Genomic DNA, 20,249 nt, shown 5'->3' with positions numbered 1-20,249 from the left:
TCAGATGTTTAGCTGAGTCTAAAGCTGGACTCTTTAGAGCTAGAACTCTTCTTCAAGTTTGCTTTCTCAAATTCAGTTCTTCCACAGGAGGGGCACAATAGTGTCAGTCACTGGAGTGGGAGCCTCCCAGCCTTCATCGTGTATGGTGACTAGAGCAATGAACATGGCATCTAAGAGATCTTAGCAGGATTCACTTTGCTTTGTTGTTCAATTGCTCAGTTGTGTCCGACTCTTTGCAACCCCGTGGACTACAGCACACCAGGCTTCCCTGTCCTTCAGCATCTCCTGAAGTTTGCTCAAACTCAGGTCCATTGAATCGATGATGCCATCCAGCCATCTCATCCTCTGTTTCCCCCTTCTCCTTTTGCCTTCAGTCTTTCCCAACATTGAGGTATTTTCCAATGAGTCGGCTTTTGGCATCAGGCGGCCAAAATATTGATGCTTCCACTTCAGCATTTTGTCTTTTAATGAATATTTACAGCTGGTTTCCTTTAGGATTGACTGGTTTAATCTCCTTCAAGGGACTCTCAAGAGTCTTCTCCAACACCACAGTTCAAAAACATCAATTCAGCACTCAGCTTTCTTTATGGTCCACCTCTCACGTCCATACATGACTACTGGAAAAATCATAGCTTTGTCAGCTAAGTGATGGCTCCTCTTTTTAATATGCTGTCTAGGTTTGTCAAAACTTTTCTTCGAAGGAGCAAGCATCTTTTGATTTCATGGCTGCAGTGACTGTCCGCGGTGATTTTGGAGCCCAAGAAAATAAAGTCTGTCACTGTTTCCATTTTTTCCCCATCTATTTGCCATGAAGTGATGGGACAAGATGCCATGATATTAGTGTTTTGAGTGTTGAATTTTAAGCCAGCTTTTTCACTCTCCTTTTTCACCTTCATCAAGAAGCTCTTTAGTTTTTCTCTGCTTTCTGCTATAACAGGGTGTTATTAACTGAGTGATTGGGTTTTCACTCTTATTAGTCTATTAGACTCTCAGTCTTTCTGGCACAGTAAGCCAGTGTGGTCCTTTTGGCTTTATCGATGTGCATGCAGGCGATGAGAACCTGAGTGAGTTTTTAGCATGTGGCTCCTAATTACTTAACTTCACAAAGCAACTATAGTGTCATTGGTAAGAGCTCTGCTGAAGCTTGAATTCAAATAATAAAAACCACTTGTATTTTAACTCCAATACTCACCTTACACTCAACTGGTAAAAATTAATAATCTGAAGATTTAAACTTGAACATAAAAATGGACTTACTTTTACCATTTGAACACTGTGATTTTATTGCCTGCCACAAAAATTGGGCTTCCTAGGTGGCACTAGTGGTAAAGAACAGGTTTGCCAATGCAGGAGACATAAGAGACATAGGTTTGGTGCCTGGGTTGTGAAGATTCCCTGGAGGGCATGGCAGCTCACTCCAGGTTTCTTGCCTGGAGAATCCCATGGACAGAGGAACCTAGTGGGCTATAGTCCAGAGGGTCACAAAGAGTTGAACACGACTGAAGCAACTTTGCTCGCAGGCAAAAGAGAAGCAGAGAATAGGCAACATCAGTGCCAAGCATGAAAAAGGGGGCGGGAATAAAAATTGCTAAACATTCTAAAAGCTGGTGTGTGTCTTCTCTCCAGGATCACCTGCAGGTTGGCAGGAGGTGGAGCTCAACTTTCTTTTCCCCCAAACCTAGCAGTGTTAAGCAAGAGCTCAGTAAAAATCATTGCTACCACTACCCTGATTCCCACTCCTACTGCTGGGAGAACTGTTTCCACTTCTGCTTTTGCTTCTGTGGTTATATAGCCGAATAGCTGGTGAGCTGGTGGGGCCCTTCTCAGGCTTGGGGGGGTGAACACACTTCTACATTGTAGTCTGTTTTCAGCCACCTTCTGGACAATGGGCCTGACAGATGGAAGATGCAGAGGCACTCTGGATGCAGGATAGAGGGAAAAGTTCATAAGTTTATAAGAGAAGCCCTCTCATACTGCAAATGGTGCTATGATTATTATGAATTTGAATTCATGATTCTTTCTTGAATTTTTAAAAGTATTTGTATGCATGTGATGCTTTCTATTTTTGTCAAGTGTTTGGTTTCCCTCCTCAAGGTATAGTTGCCCTGAGCATGATGATGCTGTAGGAAAAGGTGTGGATTTGAGTCCGTCTAAACAGACAATTTGATCGCTAATTAAGCAAACATTTCTTGGACTGAGCTTCAGTTTCATCGTCTGTAAATGTAGGATAATGTAATCAGCTCTGTCTTAGTTTTTTATGAGGATGAAAAGAGGAAGCCAGTATGAAGTGATATGTAAGTCTAGGACACTTACATATCACTCTACACTGATAAAGATTAAATGGGGTCTTGTTATGTAGCTGGGACAAATTTTTCTTCTGAATTTTCTGTAGTACTTTGTGATGAATGGCAAGTTTAGCTTGGTTTGGAGGCGAGAGCTATGGTCTGGCTGAAAGTAAGTACCAGACATGAAGTGAAAAGACCTGGGAGCCAAGCCAAGCTCCACCCTGCTTCGCTAGTTATGTGCCCCAAGTTAAATTACTGAAAAAAAAAAAATCCTAAAGCTATGTAACTCCAAGCTCACTCAGGGATTGAACCCGTGTCCCTCACATTGGCAGGTGGACTCCCAACTGCTGGACCCCCAGGGAAGTCCGCCATTCTCATTTTTAAAGACAGTCTTAAGCCGTGTCTCGTCCTATGTTAACTGATGATAGTACCCAGGATGCTCTTTTGAGAAAATGAAGGCAATTCACTGTAAAATTTCCTTGCCTCTGTTCAGGCTGCCTTTTGGGTAATGAGACACAGTAAGAATTATTGATTGTGGAGGAGGCAAGAGAGGAGGGGCACTTGGGGGAAAATGGGATGATGATGTAGGAGCAAGAGGGACACAGATGCTAGCAAATGCGAAAGAAGAAGGCCAGCTTCCCCAGACCCCAACCCTGTCCTTTCTGCTGAAACCTTTGTGAAGTTCCCCAGGTGCCAACCAAAAAGCACCAGAGAAGGCATCAGGTGGCGGGAAGAACCCCAGGCTGTGATTCGGTTTTTTGTCTCTGCGTTGAGCTTGAACTTGGACTACGTGCTGCACCTGTATGTCCTTGGGGAAATTCCCAAGAATACTTTCTGAGACCATTTCTGAAGCCCAGTAACCTTCCTGGTTATAGAGTTAGTAAGTTGCAGAACCAGGTTTTGAACCCAAGTACAGTTGCCTGTAAATCCTCATCCTCAGATTTTGCATCCAAGGATTCAGCTGATGGGTGGATAGAAAGTATTTGGAAAAATTAAAAATGCCAAAAGATCTAAAAAGCAAATTTTAATTTGCTGCACACTGGTCATTATTTAATGGCATTTACATCGTCTTTATAATTATTTACATAATGCTTGTGTTGAATTAGGTATGATAAGTAATCTAGAGATGATTTAGGGTACAGGGCAAGAAGTGTGTAGGTTATCTGCAAACACTGCTGTTTTATGTAAGGGACTTGAGCATCCTTGGGGTCTGGTATTTAGGTGGAGGGGGGTTATGGAACCAACCCTGTGAGACCAAGCATGACTATATTCCAATTACCTGCCACTTTTCAGCTCCAAGTTTGGGTACTCCTGGTGGCTAAAGATGTCTGAGCTGGCAAGTCTACTTGGCGGCGCCATTCAGAAGTGGTTTATGTCAGCAGTTTGTTTTATTCCTTCTAGAAGTGGGACTGGGGAATAAGCTCTTTCATTCCTGAAAGCTCAGTGAGGAAACAGAGTTGGTTTCTGACAGGCTTTGAATTTGAGGAGAATGTGAAGACTGGCTTGTAGAATAGTGGCCTCCCTGTGAGGGACCAGCAGAGGAACAGCTGTGAGCCATCCCAGGGGGGTTTGTGGGGGAGACCCAGGAGACCCTGGTGTTTCAGAGATAAAGGGAGTGAGGAAGGAGTGAGACTTCTCAGCTCCTTCCTCTGCTCAGCTGTGTCCCACCCTACTGAGAGATCAGACCAAACAAGAACAACCCGTAAAGCTCACGAGATTTACCAGTTGGAATGCAGGTTGCTTTGTCAGTGCCTGAAATCGCATCCCTCATCTCATTCAATTTCTATTCCCAGAGACTTCCCAGGGCTCATTCTTGGATCGCATCCTCAGATATGGGGGGTGTTGATCACCCCCACAAATCCAATTACCATCCATCACCAGAGGTGAAGAAGAGAGGTGACCCCCTTCACTTATTTCACCCATCCCCCAGCCTCTTTCCCTTCTGGTAACCACTAATCTGATCTCTGTAACTCTGAGTTTGTTTTTGTTTTATTTTGGTTTTTTGTTCACTTTTGTAGATTCCACCTGTGAATTAAATCAGTCTTTCTCTGTCTGACTTATGTCACTAAGCATAATATCTTCAAGGATCATCAGTGTTGTTGCAGATGGCAGGATTTCGTTCTTTTTCATGACTGAGTAGTATTCTGTGGTGTAGCACATCTTCTTATTCCATTCGTCCATCGATGGACGTGTAAGTTGTTTTTATATCTTGGCTATTGTAAATACTGGAGAAGGAAATGGCAACCCACTCCAATATTCTTGGCTGGGAAATCCCATGGACAGGGGAACCTGGTGGGCTACTGTCCTTCAGTCCGCGGACTCGCAGAGAATTGGACACGACTGAGCACGCACATGATTACGTGATTGTTAATTCAGTTGACCCTTGAACAATGTGGGTTTGAACTGCCATAGGGTTCACTTCTACATGGTTTTTTTTCCCCCAATAAATACATATAGTACCACACAATGTGAGGTTGGTTGAATCCATCGATGCAGAACTTCAGATATGGAGGGCTGACTGTGGGACTTGAGCATCTGTGGGTTTTAGTATCTGAGGCAGATCTTGGAACCAGTTCCCTGCAGATACCAAGGGACAACTTTAATGCTGTAGTGAGCATAGGGAGTGCATATATCTTCTTTTCAAATTAGTGTTTTTGTGCACATGTGATAAATACCCAGAAGTGGAATAGCTGGGTCACATGGTAGTTCTAGTCTGAATTTTCTCAGGCATCTCCATACTGTTTTCCATAGTGGTTGCACCAGTTTGCAATCCTACCACCTGATGTCTTTTCTTCTGAAACTTTTTAAAACATTATGAAATATTCCAGTCATGCATTCTGATGGCTGGAAGGGTGAATGAATAGTTGTCTAATCACCCTGGAGACACAGATGCTTTTGTGAGCTGGTGCTGAGGTAAGGCTGCACATCTCTGTGGGAATGACAAGTGAATGAGTCTGCTGCTCACTTAACCTGCTGTTCTTTTCTCTCTCTGTTTTCTCTCCTAGGAAACAGATGGAAGACTGCTGTGACCCCGCCCATCTCTTTGCTATGACTAAAATGAATTCCCCCATGGGGAAAAGCCTGTGGTACGATGGGGAGTTTTTATACTCATTCACCATTGACAATTCAACTTATTCTCTCTTCCCCCAGGTTAGTAAAGAGTTTACTGCCTTTCACTATAGTTTCTTATATGTCTTGATATCATAGGAAAGGGGTCATTGACCTTTTCTTACTAATCGGAGCTACTTCTTTTCATCTTCTTTCTTCTTAAAAAAATTATTTATTTACTTATGACTGTGCTGTTTTTTTGTTGCTTTCTCTCGTTGCTCATCACCAGCTCTAGGCATGCAGGCTTCAGTCATTGTGGCTCACAGGCTTAGTTGGCCCTGTGGCATCTTCCCGGACCAGGGATCAAACTTGTGTCCCCTGCCTTAGCAGGCGGATTCTTAACCACTGGACTACCAGAGAAGTTCGTATTCTCTTCTTAATTATAAATTCTTCCCTTTATAACTGTCATGTTGTGTGTTGGGGGGGGGAGTAGGTGGGGAGAAGTCAAATGGTGATACAGGGGCAGCAGTAGGATAGTATAGAATAACAGATTTCCTAGAGCTTCTGATTTGAGTCACATGAGACTGGAGGAGGCAAGCAGAGAAGGAGGCGAGGTCAGGGAGTTGTGGAATTCTAGTGTTTTGAGGTTGGCTGTGGAATGATCTTGAAGATTTGCAATACTGGTATGTTTTCTTAAGGCTGGTATTGCTCTTGGGGAGTGGGGACCATATGGTCAGAGGTTGCTTCTTAGGGCTTGTGAGTCTTAACCCTGTGGTTAGATTACTGCTCTGAAGTGGAGGAGTGGTGGTGATGGAGAGAGAGTATCTGACCACTTTTGAAGTGGTCTAAATCAGGCGTTGCTCCCTTAGTGTTTTTCCCTGTGGTTTTCCAAGCACTGAAATCAGATGTTTTATTAAAATAGATCTATGTAGCAATGGACTTTCCCGGTTGCTTCGTGGTAAAGAATCTGCCTGCAGTGCAGAAGACATGGGAGATATGGGTTTGCTCCCTGGGCTGGGAAGATCCCCTGGAAGAGGGCATGACAACCCACACCAGTATTGTTGCCTGGAAAATCCCATGGACGGAGGGGCCTGGTGAGCTACAGTCTGTGGGGCTGCAGAGTCAGACACAACTGAAGCAACTTAGCACAGCACAGAGCCTCTGTGTAGCAAGTTAGGGGGAAAGAAAGGAAATCTTTATTTCTAGGGAGCCCTAGAAATCATCAGGTGAATGGTGGAGTAGGAGTCATGAGGTGGCCCCTGAAATTACTTAGAACAAGAAGTTACTGCCATAATTGTGGTTTAGAGATTAGAAGAACCCAGTGGCCACCGCCATTAGCAGAAAGGGGCCCCAGGAAGTTGTTTCAACTCACCTCCTCCCTCCAGACCTTCTTCAAGTGCATCTAATGGGCAAGATTAATTTGCATCCAGAACACTAGTTGCAGAGAATCCAAGAGGGGCAGTTTTTTTTTTTAAAGCAGTCAAGCTTTAGCAGGAAGCTAGAAAAAGGGTGGAATTGAGGTTGAGTGAGCCAATTTGCAGTATCTTCTTTGTGCAAAAACTGATACCAAATTGCTATGCAATAAAGATGAGATAAGAAAGCAATCTCCTTTAACAGCTCATCAAATAGAAAAATATTTAAAGAAATCCAAAATAAGATTTTATAGATGAAGGCTTTCAGTCATACTAACTGACTCTGTGCTAGGAAATAGATTTGAAGGAAAGAAATGATTAAAGAAATACAGACTAACCTCCCATCTTATCTGTAAGTTGCAGCAGTAAGATAGCAGGAAACATTGTCCTTTTCAAGTGCATGAGCATGAATTCTGTGTCTCTCCCTGCCAGCTTTGAGATCAAGGAACCATCCCTGAATAATAAAGGAAAAGTGCTTTTTTCTTAGAAAGAGTTAAACCATTCTATCACTGTGTGTGCAGTCGTCCCAAAGGCCTGAACCAGTTTAATGGGTGGACTTGAAAAAAAAAAAGTTACATATATATTCTTCTGATGAGATTCTGAAATGACTAATTAATTTATAGAAACCCTGGAAAATCAGTTTGCAGCAACACAAGGGTATATATCCCTGGGCCCTTTTATTTCTTAGTGAAAGAATTCTAGTTTGTTATCTGGAAGCTAGCTAAATTGTCAGTTAATTGTTAGGCTTCATTCATGCTTCCGGTGGGAAGAAAGTGGCATGTGCTCATTAGGCAGAAATGCAGGTGAGTGAGCTGGGCTCCATGTTGTCAACTGAGTATAACATCTCTCCTTTCCCTGTATTTCAGCAAAATGATGCTATAATGCTATATCACTCCTTCTCTAACTGAGATGTATAGCTTTATATTACACTTTAAATTATATATTTTAATGAATTTGTTTTAATTACATGTTATATGTCTCCCCTGAAGGCTCAATATAAGTTAGCCACCGTTATTATTGGTATTATTCCTTTGCCCATTTTTATCCACTGCTTTTATTGTTGTTGCCGAGGTGCAATCCAAGATTATGTGTTTGATGTGGAAACTAGGTCCTGAATCAAGGTTGGAGGGTCCACAGAGGCCCTGTAGAGATGATGTGTATTTTGTAATTACAGCTAGTGGCTTCTTATTTGTACATCTTATAATATCCCATGGCTTTATTATCTGCTGCTGTTTAGTCGCCAGGTCATGCCCGACTCTTTTGCGACCCCATGGACTGTAGCTCACCAGGCTTCTCTGTCCATAGGATTGTCCAGGCAAGAATACTGGAGTGCCCATTTCCTCCACCAGGGGATCTTCTTGATCCAGGGTTCAAACCTGCGTCTTCAGCATCTCCTGCTTGGCAGGCAGATTCATTACCACTGAGACACCTGGGAAGCCTGGCTTTAATTCACTCAGTTTCACCTCCTATGCAATTATCTGCATAATTATCTATCACAGTTTTCTAAGATTCTTTATTTGCTGATCTCAATACTGTCTTGTGAGGTTTTGTGGAAACTCATTTTTGTGCCTCGTACAGTGCTTTGCACTCAGTGTAAATGTCCATTTCTAGCTGCTCACAGTTGCCAAGATCTCCTTGGAAACATCCCACCTGGGCTGGACCACTGCTCTGCTCTGGCTTGATCTACAGGAGACCAAGCAGGACAGTTTGATGTAGTTGTTTCCAAATGGCTCTATAAATGTATTTTGATGAGATACTTTTTGATTATTATTAGGTATGAGGTGGTACAGTGATAAAGAATCCACCTGCCAATGCAGGAGCTTCCCAAGATGTGGGTTCAATCCTTAGGTCAAGAAGATCCCCTGGAGTAGGAAATGGCAACTCACTCCAGTATTCTTGACCAGGAAATTCCATGGACAGAGGAACCTGGTGAACTATAGTCCATGGGGTCTCAAAGAGTTGGACACAACTGAGCATGCACGAATGCACCCTTTAGACATGAAGGGCTGAATTTTAATCTTTATGTGGGTTTTCTAGAATATTCTGTGTGTGTGTGTGTGTTTGGAGGGGAAGGTGTGTTGGTAGGTGTTCCCACTTTGAGAATACTTCAGGATCCCTCCATCCCCTGATTGGAATCAACTCCTTGGACTGCCTGTCTCTTTGAAGCCTGTATGGTCCATATTTGTAGATAATACCAATAAATACTATTTTGGGGCTTCCCTAGTAGCTCAGCTGGTTAAGAATCCACTTGCAGTGCAGGAGACCCCGGTTCGATTCCTGAGTTGGGAATATCCGCTGGAGAAGGGATAGGCTACCCACTCCAGAATTCTTGGGCATCCCTGGTGGCTTAGCTGGTAAAGAATCCTCCTGCAATGCAGGAGACCTGGGTTCAATCCCTGATTTGGGAAGATCCCCTGGAGAAGGGAATGGCTACCCACTCCAGTATTCTGGTATTCTGAGCTGGAGAATTCCATGGCCTATACAGTCCATGGGGGTCGCAAAGAATTGGACATGACTGAGCGACTTTCACTTTCCCTTGACTTAAAACATATTTTTGCCCAGAAAGAGCATAAATTTCTTTGGAAATGAGTGAGGAAGTAGCAGGAATGTTAGAAACCACAGCCGTGCTAATATAATCTGAGAAATATTTTTCTTTGGTGCAATAAAAACACAGTCAGCCTACCATTCTCTTACATTGTGCTGTATAGTCACGTGATATACATCACAAACTAGATGAGTCATTTTTCCTCAAAATATCCACTCAAGGCCATATGTAAAGAATCACATAATTAGTGCACCTCAAACAGACACTCATTTCCAGTTTCTCTGGTTGCCATAGGCTTCCACTTGGCCTGGATCCACCATACCCTTGGCCCGTGGGAAACCCAGCAGGACATGTTGAAGCAGTTTTGTCAAAATGACTTTGTTAAAATGAAAATACATATTTTTATTTTCCTTCCGAATAATGTGCTTAACAGAATCCTCTGAGCTTCTGGACATTCACACAGCATTTTTTTTTTCTCCTAACAAAATTTAGATTCAACTGTACGATCTATGGCTTTCGGTAATTCAGCTTTTTTACTTACCAATAAGATGGGAGTCATTTTCCAAACACATACCATTTCAACTGAAGGAAACTAAAGAGACTAATGTTTGGCGGGCACAGATCTTTGCCCAGCCAGTGTTGGTTCATACTGTCAGACTTGTGTTTGGCTAAACTTTGGACCTCTTATGATTCCCCATGGCTTTATTATCAAATTTCTCCAATTCTGACACAGGGGCTTAACCAAATAAGTACTTATTTATCTCAAGCAGTAATTTGAAATTAGGTGAGTAGTTTAAGGCTGGGTGGTGGCCACACAGTGCCATCTAGTTCTCAGACTCCTGCTTGAAGAGCCTTAGCTGATGGCCAAGTAACCCAGTTTTGATCCAGGATCCCTGTAGGATGGAGAGGAAACAGAAGAATATGGACAGACTCCTGCTGACATGCCAGTGATCAGGACAGAATCTCATGGCTGTGTCTAACCAAAAGAGACGCTAGGAAATTTTAGTATTTCAGCTCTGGACAAATGCACTCCATGTGCTGACCAGTGCATGCGTGCTAAGCTGTTTCAGGACTCTTAGTGACCCCATGGACTATAGCCCGCCAGGCTTCTCTGTCCACGGGATTCTCCAGGCAAAATCACTGGAGTGGGTTTTCATGCCCTCTTCCAGGGGATCTTCCCCATCCAGGGGTCAAACCTGTGTCTCTTATGTCTTCTGCATTGGCAGGCAGATTCTTTACCACTAGCACCACCTGAGAAGCCATGTGTTGATCTGCACTATCTGTCTTAGTTTTTTCACGTGTTAGCTCACTTTATCCTCATAGCAACTCTGTGTGATGGTTACCATGGTCTTCATTTCACAGGTGAAACAGAACTGAGATGGGCTAAGTAACTTACTCATGAGTCTAGAGATTGCAAGTGGAGGCTGACATGTGAAACCTGGCCCATCTGATTTCCAGTGTATTATTGTTTATTCTTTTTTTTTCCTTCTTGAAAATTCATGGGTTCCGGTGATTTATTGTTAATTTATATCAGTCATCTTGAAACCATTTTAAGTTTTTTACTTCCCTTAGATGATTATTCTGAAAGGAAATGGAGAATTTCTTTTTGTAGTTATTTGAGAGAGAAAAAATAGAGTATAGACATGCAGGGTCTAGGATTTCCTGCAGCACTGTAGTTTCCCTTTGACTTTGAGTGCTTTTATGGCCCCTCTTAGGAAGGAGAAATAAGACTAGTCCCTTTATTTTGGTTGCTATTAAATGGGTTCTTGGGCCCAATTCCAATGTGTATGACTAGAGACTTCCCCACACCACCAAGCAATTATCAGACACCCACTGGTGGTCTTATATTCAACTCAATTCTGACACTAAATACCCGGAATTAACATCAGATACCAAGGACTAAGAGACTCAGGTTTGATCCCTGAGTCAAGAAGATGCCCTGGAGAAAGGCATGGCAACCAACTCTAGTATTCTTGCCTAGTATTCATGAACAGAGGAGCCTGGTGGGCTACAGTTCATGGGGTCGCAAAGAGAAGGACACAACTGAAGCGACTTAGCACGCACACCAAGGACTCAGTCCAATAAGACTGCTGTCCACTTCAAACATCAGTGGCAAGCCCAAGTTATGGCTTATGCTTTTGACTGACTGTGCATTGGAGATTCCAGTGACTCCCTCCAGCTTGGACTGCCAGTCACAAGTCCAGGTCTTACCTGATTGACTTCTGACTGACCCTCTATAAATCAGAGGTTCCTACGACCTCCTCCTTGCATTCTGTGAGTTTGCTGGAACTGCTCACAGAACTCATGGAATCCATTTACTCGCTCCATTACTGATTTATTACAAAGGCTATTAGAGAATACAGATCAACAGCCTGATGAAGAGTTACATAGGGCAATGTCCCCAACAAAGGAGCTTCTGTTCTTGGGGACCTTGGGGCCTTGCTTGGTGGCAAGCGGAAGCACCCTGTTTCCACAACCTGGAAGTTCTCTGAACCTCATCCTTTGGGTGTTTTATGATGGTTTTATTGTGTCAGCATGATTGATTAGCACATTGACCATTGGTATTTGATTGAACCTCTAGCCATTCTCCTCTCCCTGGAGATCCAGGGACTGAGACTGGAACTTCCAATCCTCTGTTCATGATGAGTTCCCTTGACAACCAGCCCTTCTTCTTAGGTGGGTTCCAAAAGTGACCTTCATTAACATAAACCCAGTTGTGGTGTGAAGGGGCTTGTTGTGAATAACAAGACACCCATTTCACCTTTATGGTTCTGAAGGAGTTTCAGGAACTGGGGACAAGAGACCAAATATTATAAAAGATGCTCCCTTCACTCATATTACTCAGGAAATTCCAAGGCTTTGGGAAACCATAAGGCAGGAACTGTGGATGAAGACCAAATATCTTTCAGAAACATATTTTGGTCATCTGAATGACCAAATATATTTGTTCCTTATAAATCACATCACATCTGTCATAGAGAAATCCAGGCTCTCAGAGGGAAGCACTTTATTCTTTGTACATTGCTACTTTATTATAGGAATCCAGAACATGATTCCACTGCCATTAACTACCTCAGGGCATTTATTCTGTCATCATTGGTTGAATGCCAGCATTAGAGAAATATGTAGGGAATGGAATCTAAAGATCTGGGTTTTAGACCTGGCCTTTCTATGATGGTATTTGTCATCTCAGGCAAGTCATTAGTGGTTGTAACTATTCTTAGCCTGAATTTTAGAATTTTCAGTTTGGGATTGATGATACCTGGTGTTCATATTTCAGTGTTCCTATGAGAAACGAAGTTAAAAGGAGATTAGGGATGTAAAAGTACTTTGTAATGAATGCAGATGCAAAAACATAATAATGTTACTTTTATTATCTTTTTAAGCATTGATGGCATGTAAGCATTTCTTAGGAATTTTGGTAATAAAGGAACCAATGAGGGGGTGGAAGCACTAAAGAAGGGGTCAGTTTTCCATGCTGGTGAGCAGTGAGGAGATAAATCTGTTGAGTCTGGGATTTAGGGAAATATAAAGGAATGATGGAGAATGCCTCAGACTCAGGCAGTCAGACATTTGTATCATTATAGTTGGATGATAATGATGATATGCTGAAATGTGATGTGAGAAATACGCAATGTGAGAAACATTATTAATTTCTAGTGAATTAAGATTCTGTGTCTAAACCGTGGGTTAGCTACTGTTCCTCATACTGTTCTATAGCTGAGAAGATAAGGAGAATGGGTCATCCCAGGATTTCCACATGTCTGTTATCCTCAGAGGAGAGGAAAGCACAAGATTGGAAGTGAGTTATGGATGAATCTAGAGTCTGTCATTCAGCGTGAAGTAAGTCAGCAAGAGAAAAAACAAATATAAAATATAGCACGTTTATTGGGGCTTCCCTGGTGGCTCAGAGCTAAAGAATCTGCCTGCCAATGCAGCTAATGCGGGTTTTATCCCTTGGTTGAGAAGATCCCCTGGAGCAGAAAATGGCAACGGATTCCAGTATTCTTGCCTGGGAAATCCCATGGACAGAGAAACCTGATGGGCTACAGTCCATGGAGTCGCAAAAAAGTCAGACATCACTTAGTGACTAAACAACACCACCACATATATGTGGAATCTGGGAAAATGGTACTGATGAACCTATTTGCAGGACAGGAATAGAGACACAGAAGTAGACAACAGACTTGTGGACGCTATGGGGGAGAGGGTGGGACTCATTGGGAGATGAGGATTGATGTATATACACTACACTACCATTTGTAAGACATAGCTAGTGGGAGCCTGCTATATAGCACAGAGAGCTTGGCTTGGTGCTTTGTGATAACCTAGAGGGGCGGAACGGGGCCGGGGTCTCAAGAGAGAGGAGAGATATGAATACATATAGCTGATTCACTTTGTGGTACAGCAAAAACTAACAACATTGTAAAACAATTATACTCCAATTAAAATAAATATAAAAGAAAAAAAAAAGAAGTGAGTTGCCCCACAGACTAGTTGAAGATAAACTAAAAGATGTGTTTGTCTTTCAAACTTAAAAATAATTACAAATTAAGATCTTTCTGTAATGAAAATTAGGCTTCCCTGGTGGCTCAGATGGTAAAGACTCTGCCTGCAATGCTAGGAGGTCTGCGCTGGATCCTTGGGTAGGGAAGACCCCCTGGAGGAGGAAATGGCAACCCACTCCAGGCTTCTTGCCTGGAGAATCCTATGGACAGAGGAACCTGGCAGGCTACAGTCCAGGGAGTCGCAAAGAGTTGGACATGATTGAGCAACACTTTCACTTTTCTAATAAAATTATCATAGGTTGTCTATAGTTGAAAATAAAATGAAAATGAAATGTAATGAGTGGTCTATCTTGCTATGGTGTGGACCTTTCTAAAATGTTTGACAGTGGATAAAATTTAGTGCAAAGACTGATCATAGCTCAGACTTACAACTTCCTGGAAACAATTGAGAAGCCTGCATGGCACCAGTTACCACTGAGTCAGATCTCATCCGCAGGTCTGATGTGAGCGATAACTCTTTTCAGGAGGTTTGCATGTTCCATAGAACATTTTCTTCTTAGATTTGGTTGACATGACAGGGTGTTTTTCCTGCGGAGAAACCTGGTATCTGCTTTTCATCAGCTGTGTCTTTATCTTGGTCCTTCTTACGGGCCAATGTCCAGATGTAGAGAGGCATTTCTGATTTTGATTTCATTTTGAGCTTTTGTTTTCATACCAGGAGGCCTCTGTTTCTTTTTTGCTCTTGATGTACTCATTTGCAGTTCTTAACTCTATTAGGGATCTCTTAACTGCATAAAGATACATTTGATTAACTTAGAGCATACCAACACTGAATTTTCTCTGACTTAAATAATTTGGTCAGGGAATAAAAAGATACAAAATGAGTATGGAGAACATTTTCTTAATGTTTGTATCTGTTCAAATCAGTTTACTCTCTTTATTCTGCTAATTGGCCTGCAGTCTTTAGGTCCCTTGGGAGCTGGTGCAATGTTCTTGTCATCCTTCATGGCCTGACACACCTTCTTATCTGCAGGTCAGAACTTCAGGGTAGACTTGCCTGACAAGGTGAGGAATGGGTAGGGAGGGGATAGAATAGGGAAGTGAATTTAGCTATGGAGACTCAAAGGAGGTCCAGCCAGTAGTAGCCAAGTAGATTAAGATTCTCAATCTAGTTAACTGTTGGCAGTAACCAGGAGATAATAAGAAGCAAAAGAAAGACAAATACCCTTTGATATCACTTATATGTGAGTCGAAAAGATGACACAAATGAACTTATCTACAAAACAGAAGCAGGCTCACAGACATAGGAAAGAGACTTGTGGTTGCCAAGGCAGAAGGGGAGTGGTGAAGGGATAGAGTGGGAGTTTGGGATTAGCAGATGCAAACTATTATATAGAGAATGCATAACAAGGTCCTACTGTATAGCACAGGGAACTATGTACTCAATATCTGTGATAAATCATAATCAAAAAATATGAAAAATGTATATATAACCAAATCACTTTGCTACGCAGTAGAGATTAATATTATAAACAACTATACTTTAATAAAATAAATTAAAAAGGAAACAAACGAATGGTTACCAAAAGGGAAAGGGAGGAGAGGGAAGGTTAAATTAGGAGTTTCAGATTAACATATACACACTCCTACATATAAAGAGATAAACAACAAGGACCTATTGAACAGCACAGGGAACTATATTCAGTATCTTGTAATAACCTGTAATGAAAAGAATCTGAGAAAGAGTAGAAGTATATGTGTACCTACATCAATTTGTTGTACACTTGAAAGTAACACAACATTGCAAATCAATTATACTTCAATTTAAAAAAGAAAAAAAAAAGATGTTCCACTAGTGTGAGGCTCTATCTAGAGAGCCAGATTCAGCTGTCACTGATTTCAAGTTTCTAGCCACTAGGCTAGATGTTTTGGCAGCTGGCAGCTTCAGGGATGTACAGAGCAGAGGAGGGCAGAGTCCCATCCTTCTAGAGATTTGGGAGCTGATTCTTTAATCCAGGCAGGGGCCCAGGGGGACAGGATGGGCGTTTGCAGCCTGGAGATTGTTAGGACTTGGCCAAGTCATAATAGCCCTCCGCACCAAGCTGCAAAAACAAGGAGCATGTGATTGAGGCCCTCTCCAGGTCCAAGTTCAAGTTTCTTGGTCACCAGAAGCTCCACAGCTCCAAAAAGTAGAGAATTGCTGGCTCTTTACCTTTGCCACACCACCAAAGTTTCTGGTGTCCCATGGGCTGCTGCCCCGCACCGTATTATGGGTATTGTAAGAAAAAACCATACCGAAAGTCTCCTTTTTGCTAAGGTGTCTCAGATGCTAAGATCTACTTCTTTGACCTGGGGCGGAAGAAGGCAAAGGTGGATGAGTTCCGTCTCTGCATGAGTAGCTTTCCTTCGAAGCCCTGGGGGCTTCCTTTTTTGTCGAGCAAGCACGTGGTGAAAAGCTGTGGCAAAGATGGTTTTCACATCCTGGTGTGGCTCCACCCCATCATGTCATCTGTATCAATAAGATGTTGTCCTGTGCTGGAGCTGATAGGCTGCAGACAGGTATGTGTGGTGCCTTTGGAAAGCCCTAGGGTACAGTGGCCAGGGTCCACGTTGGCCAAGTCATAATGTCCATCCCCACCAAGCTGAAGGACAAGGAGCATGTGATTGAGGCCCTCTGCAGGGCCAAGTTCAAGTTCCCTGGCCGCCAGAAGAGCCACATGTCCAGGAAGTGGAGGTTTACTAAGTCTAATGTGGATGAATTTGAAAAAACGGTGGCATGAAATACTATCCGTATGGCTGCAGGTTCAAATACATCCCTCCTGTTGTTGTTCAGTTCCTCAGTCATGTTTGAGTCTTTGCGACCCCATGGACTTTGTGACCCCAGCTGGCCAGGTCTCCCTGTTCCTCATCATCTCCCAAAGTTTGCCCAAGTTCATGTCCATTGCATCAGGGATTCCATCCAGCCATCTCATCCTCTGATGCCCTCTTCTCCTTCTGCCCTCAGTCTTTCCCAGCATCGGGGACTTTTCCAATGAGTAGTCTGTTCCCATCAAATGACTAAAATACTGTAGCTTCAGCTTCATCGTCAGTCCTTCCAAGGAGTGTTTGAAGTCAACAGTGTTGCTGCTGCTGCTAAGTCGCTTCAGTTGTGTCCGACTTTGTGTGACCCCATAGACGGCAGCCCACCAGGCTCCCCGTCCCTGGGATTCTCCAGGCAAGAACACTGGAGTGGGTTGCCATTCCTTCTCCAATGCGTGAAAGTGAAAAGTGAAAGTGAAGTCGCTCAGTTGTGTCCGACTCTGTGACCCCATGGACTGCAGCCCACCAGGCTCCTCCATCCATGGGATTTTCCAGGCAAGAGTACTGGAGTGGGGTGCCATTGCCTTCTCTGCAATGATGCTGATTTCATCCCTAATCCTGGCCTAATCGGGACAGTTTTTGAGAACAAGGCAGAGGCACATTTCTAGAACTGAGTCTGAGCTGGGCACCAGGAATCTGGAAGAGCAACGTGGGACCGTGTTTTGAAAAGAAGACAGAAGCCGAGTTACCAGCGTCACACCACAAGGCCGGAGTCAGAGACCATGGGTAACTTGGTGGTTCCCACAGCTTTGGGTGGCTACCTCCCCAGATCATTTCCCTGAAGCCAGGGCTGGTCCACATTTCCCAGGGCTCAGGCCAAGTCTGCAGTGGCCTGAGTGTGGGTTCAGGCTGAGAATTAGGCTTCATAAAGAAGAATTTTCTAGACAAAATATTAAGTTCTTACCCTCTCCTGGGTCACCTCTGTGGAGACTGCCAGTACAGAGGACACAGACGCTCAGTGAAGGAGAGAACCTGGGCAAACTGTTAACCAAGGCAATGCATTAGCCGTTTGTCTGAAAAATACGGCACTTCCCTGATGACTCAAGTAAAGAATCTGCCTGCAATGCAGGAGACCCGAGTTCGAGTCCTGGGTGGGGAAGATCCCTTGGAGAAGGGAATGGCTCCCCACTCCAATATTCTTGCCTGGAGAATTCCATGGACAGAGGAGGCTGGCGGGCTAGGTGACGGGCTAAGTGTGGTGAAATTTAGGATGGATAGGGTATGGATCAAGATTCGCTGACTGTAATGGAAACAGAAGTGCTTCCTGAGGATAACCAACATTTTATACTCTGAAAACTATTATACCTAAAACTTTTCTTGATACATTTCATTTTTCCTGTCTTCTGAGACTCAGACTTTTAACTCTTTGCTAAGGAAAATAAAAAAAAGGTGCTGAGCAGAAAGACAATAGCAAAGTAAATTCATTCGAGAATTTTTACTCTGGGCGATCTGCTGTTAATGCACTGGCTAGCAGTTCCTTGTAAGTATATGACTATTTTGCTTAAATTTTCCTCTTCCTAGAGTTCAGTCGACTCTAATGAGTTGGCCAGAAGTTTCGTTTGGGTTTTTCCGTACCATCTTACAGAAAAACCCGAATGTACCTTTAGGCCAATCTAATACAATTTGGGGTCTTATCTACTATTCAGATGATAGCACATTGACAAAGTATTGTTATTCTGGAACCGTAAAACGTATACATTTCCTAATTGTTTTTTCTTGTGAAAGCCTGACATGGATGTTGACTGTTACACACAAGGTCACTAAGAAATGAAGTAACTGCAGTTGGCAGGTGCTTCTAGATGAGATGGAGATTGTTGGAGTTCTTCAAACCTGAAGGCCAGTGATATGTATGGACTCCAGGGAAAAGTATAGTATTTCTTTTTTAATAAAATAAGCTTTAATCTTAATTTTATTTGTATTTACTTGTTTATTTACAAATATCTGTTGGTCCTTTTCAAGTGTCATTTTTTTTTAAAGAAGTATAGCTGATTTACGGTATCATGTTAGTTATTGGTATACAGCACAGTTATACGTATACATACATCTATATATACATATGTATTTTTTTTCATATTATTTTCCCTTATTACCAAGAATTGAGTATAGTTTCCTTTGCTTTCCAGTAGGTCCTTGTTGATTATATAAAAAATACAGTACTTCTATGTGATCCATAAAATTTAGTACAAATTGAGAACCAACAACATATAATCAGAGTTGAGTTAAAGTTTAAAATAAGGCTTTGCTGCCCCAGAAATTCCCTTTCACATGTGTTGAACTTGCCAGCAAAATGAATATGCCCTGTGCCAGCAAGACTATGCTTTCCTAAATTTTGGGTAATTCTGTATAAAATAGAGGGCTGACACATTTTTTCAGCAGGCATTTATTAAGCCATTTCTGTTGTGTACTGGGGACTGGACTCACTCCTGGGGAGATGGTGGTGAGTTAAAAGAGATCCTCTCTCTCCCCTTATTTGGGTCCTGTCTCAGTGTCCCAGAGGCTCCTTACCTTCCACATGTTCAGGATTGAACTCCCTCTTTCCCCACCAGCTTCTCTTTATTTCCTGCTGCAGGAAATGATACCATAGCCCACTCAATCACTGGAGTTGTACTTATGTTTGAGTCCATCCTCTGTACCAACCACATTTGCAGTGCCGTTTCCTTTTGTAAACCTCTCTTGACTCCACTCCCTCTTTCAAGACCTCTCTGCCACTGCAGTAGGTCAGGGTTTGTCATCTGTTACATGGGCTCATTCGAGAACTTTCTGACAAGTTTCTCTCTAACGAACTTGCCTCCCTGCAATGCCCTGCACCCTGATGCCAGTGGCTGTCGTTACAAAATGTAAATGATTTGTGTAACTTCTTTTAGGCTGCTTCTCTCTGCTTGCCATGCAAGCAAACAAAAGCAAGTGGCCAGACTGAACACTCGCTAAGCCTGCTGGAGCAGTGTCAGAGCAGGAAACTCACGGAGAAGGACAAGTAGCAGCTGGCAGATACTCTGCTGCCTTTTCATGATTAAAAATGATGAGTTTCTAGATGTTCTAGACTCCAGGAGAGGGACCCTGAAGCTAGGCTGGCATAGTAATCATCTAATTAGGAGTGCTAACCCTTCCCCTCATGTGATTCAAAAACTGTGGCATTTTTGTACTAAGATACAGCAGAGCTTGACTTTGGCTTGGTTTATCAGCTCAGTGTTTGCGGGTGATGGAAAGCCCTCTCTAGTCATGACTAGCAGCCAGAGGACAAGCCTTGCACCCATGGATGAACGACATAGCTTGCCAGAAAAGGATTTATCAATTGGCTCATGGATGGGTAAGAGTTGGCCTCTTCCCTGGCATGATGGGAGGGCTGGGATCCTGCCTTGCTATTGGCCCAGATTGAGGGCCTTCAGTACCAGACCACTGCTGGCCTCAATGGTGCTTTTACCAGAGGCCACTTCCTTTTAGACTGCAGACACTGAGTCTTGGACAAGTTAATCCTGCCTGATTACCACCTACAGATAAAGGTGGTAAAGGTCAGACTTCATTCAGTGGCACACAGACCTTCAATATCTGAGCTCTTGGAGAATATAAGATGGTATCAGCTTGGTAATAGCCA

General features: G+C 42.9%; 1 protein-coding gene and 1 pseudogene across 1 annotated transcript in view; both read left to right on the top strand.

The window, feature by feature from the left end:
* The window catches only part of ST8SIA1 (ST8 alpha-N-acetyl-neuraminide alpha-2,8-sialyltransferase 1), a 163,914-nt gene that overhangs the window by 50,589 nt on the left and 93,076 nt on the right, over positions 1-20,249 (top strand). The window contains exon 2 of the mRNA XM_020893667.2: positions 5,291-5,435. Coding sequence (XP_020749326.1) covers positions 5,291-5,435 — 145 coding nt within the window. The remainder of the gene's footprint in view (positions 1-5,290; positions 5,436-20,249) is intronic.
* Positions 11,592-17,153, top strand: LOC139030610 (large ribosomal subunit protein uL16-like; annotated as a pseudogene).

Source organism: Odocoileus virginianus, chromosome 23, assembly GCF_023699985.2.
Source record: "Odocoileus virginianus isolate 20LAN1187 ecotype Illinois chromosome 23, Ovbor_1.2, whole genome shotgun sequence".
Taxonomy (NCBI): Eukaryota; Metazoa; Chordata; class Mammalia; order Artiodactyla; family Cervidae; genus Odocoileus; species Odocoileus virginianus.
The sequence above is the reverse complement of the archived record's forward strand: the minus strand, read 5'-3'. Positions and strand labels throughout refer to the sequence as shown.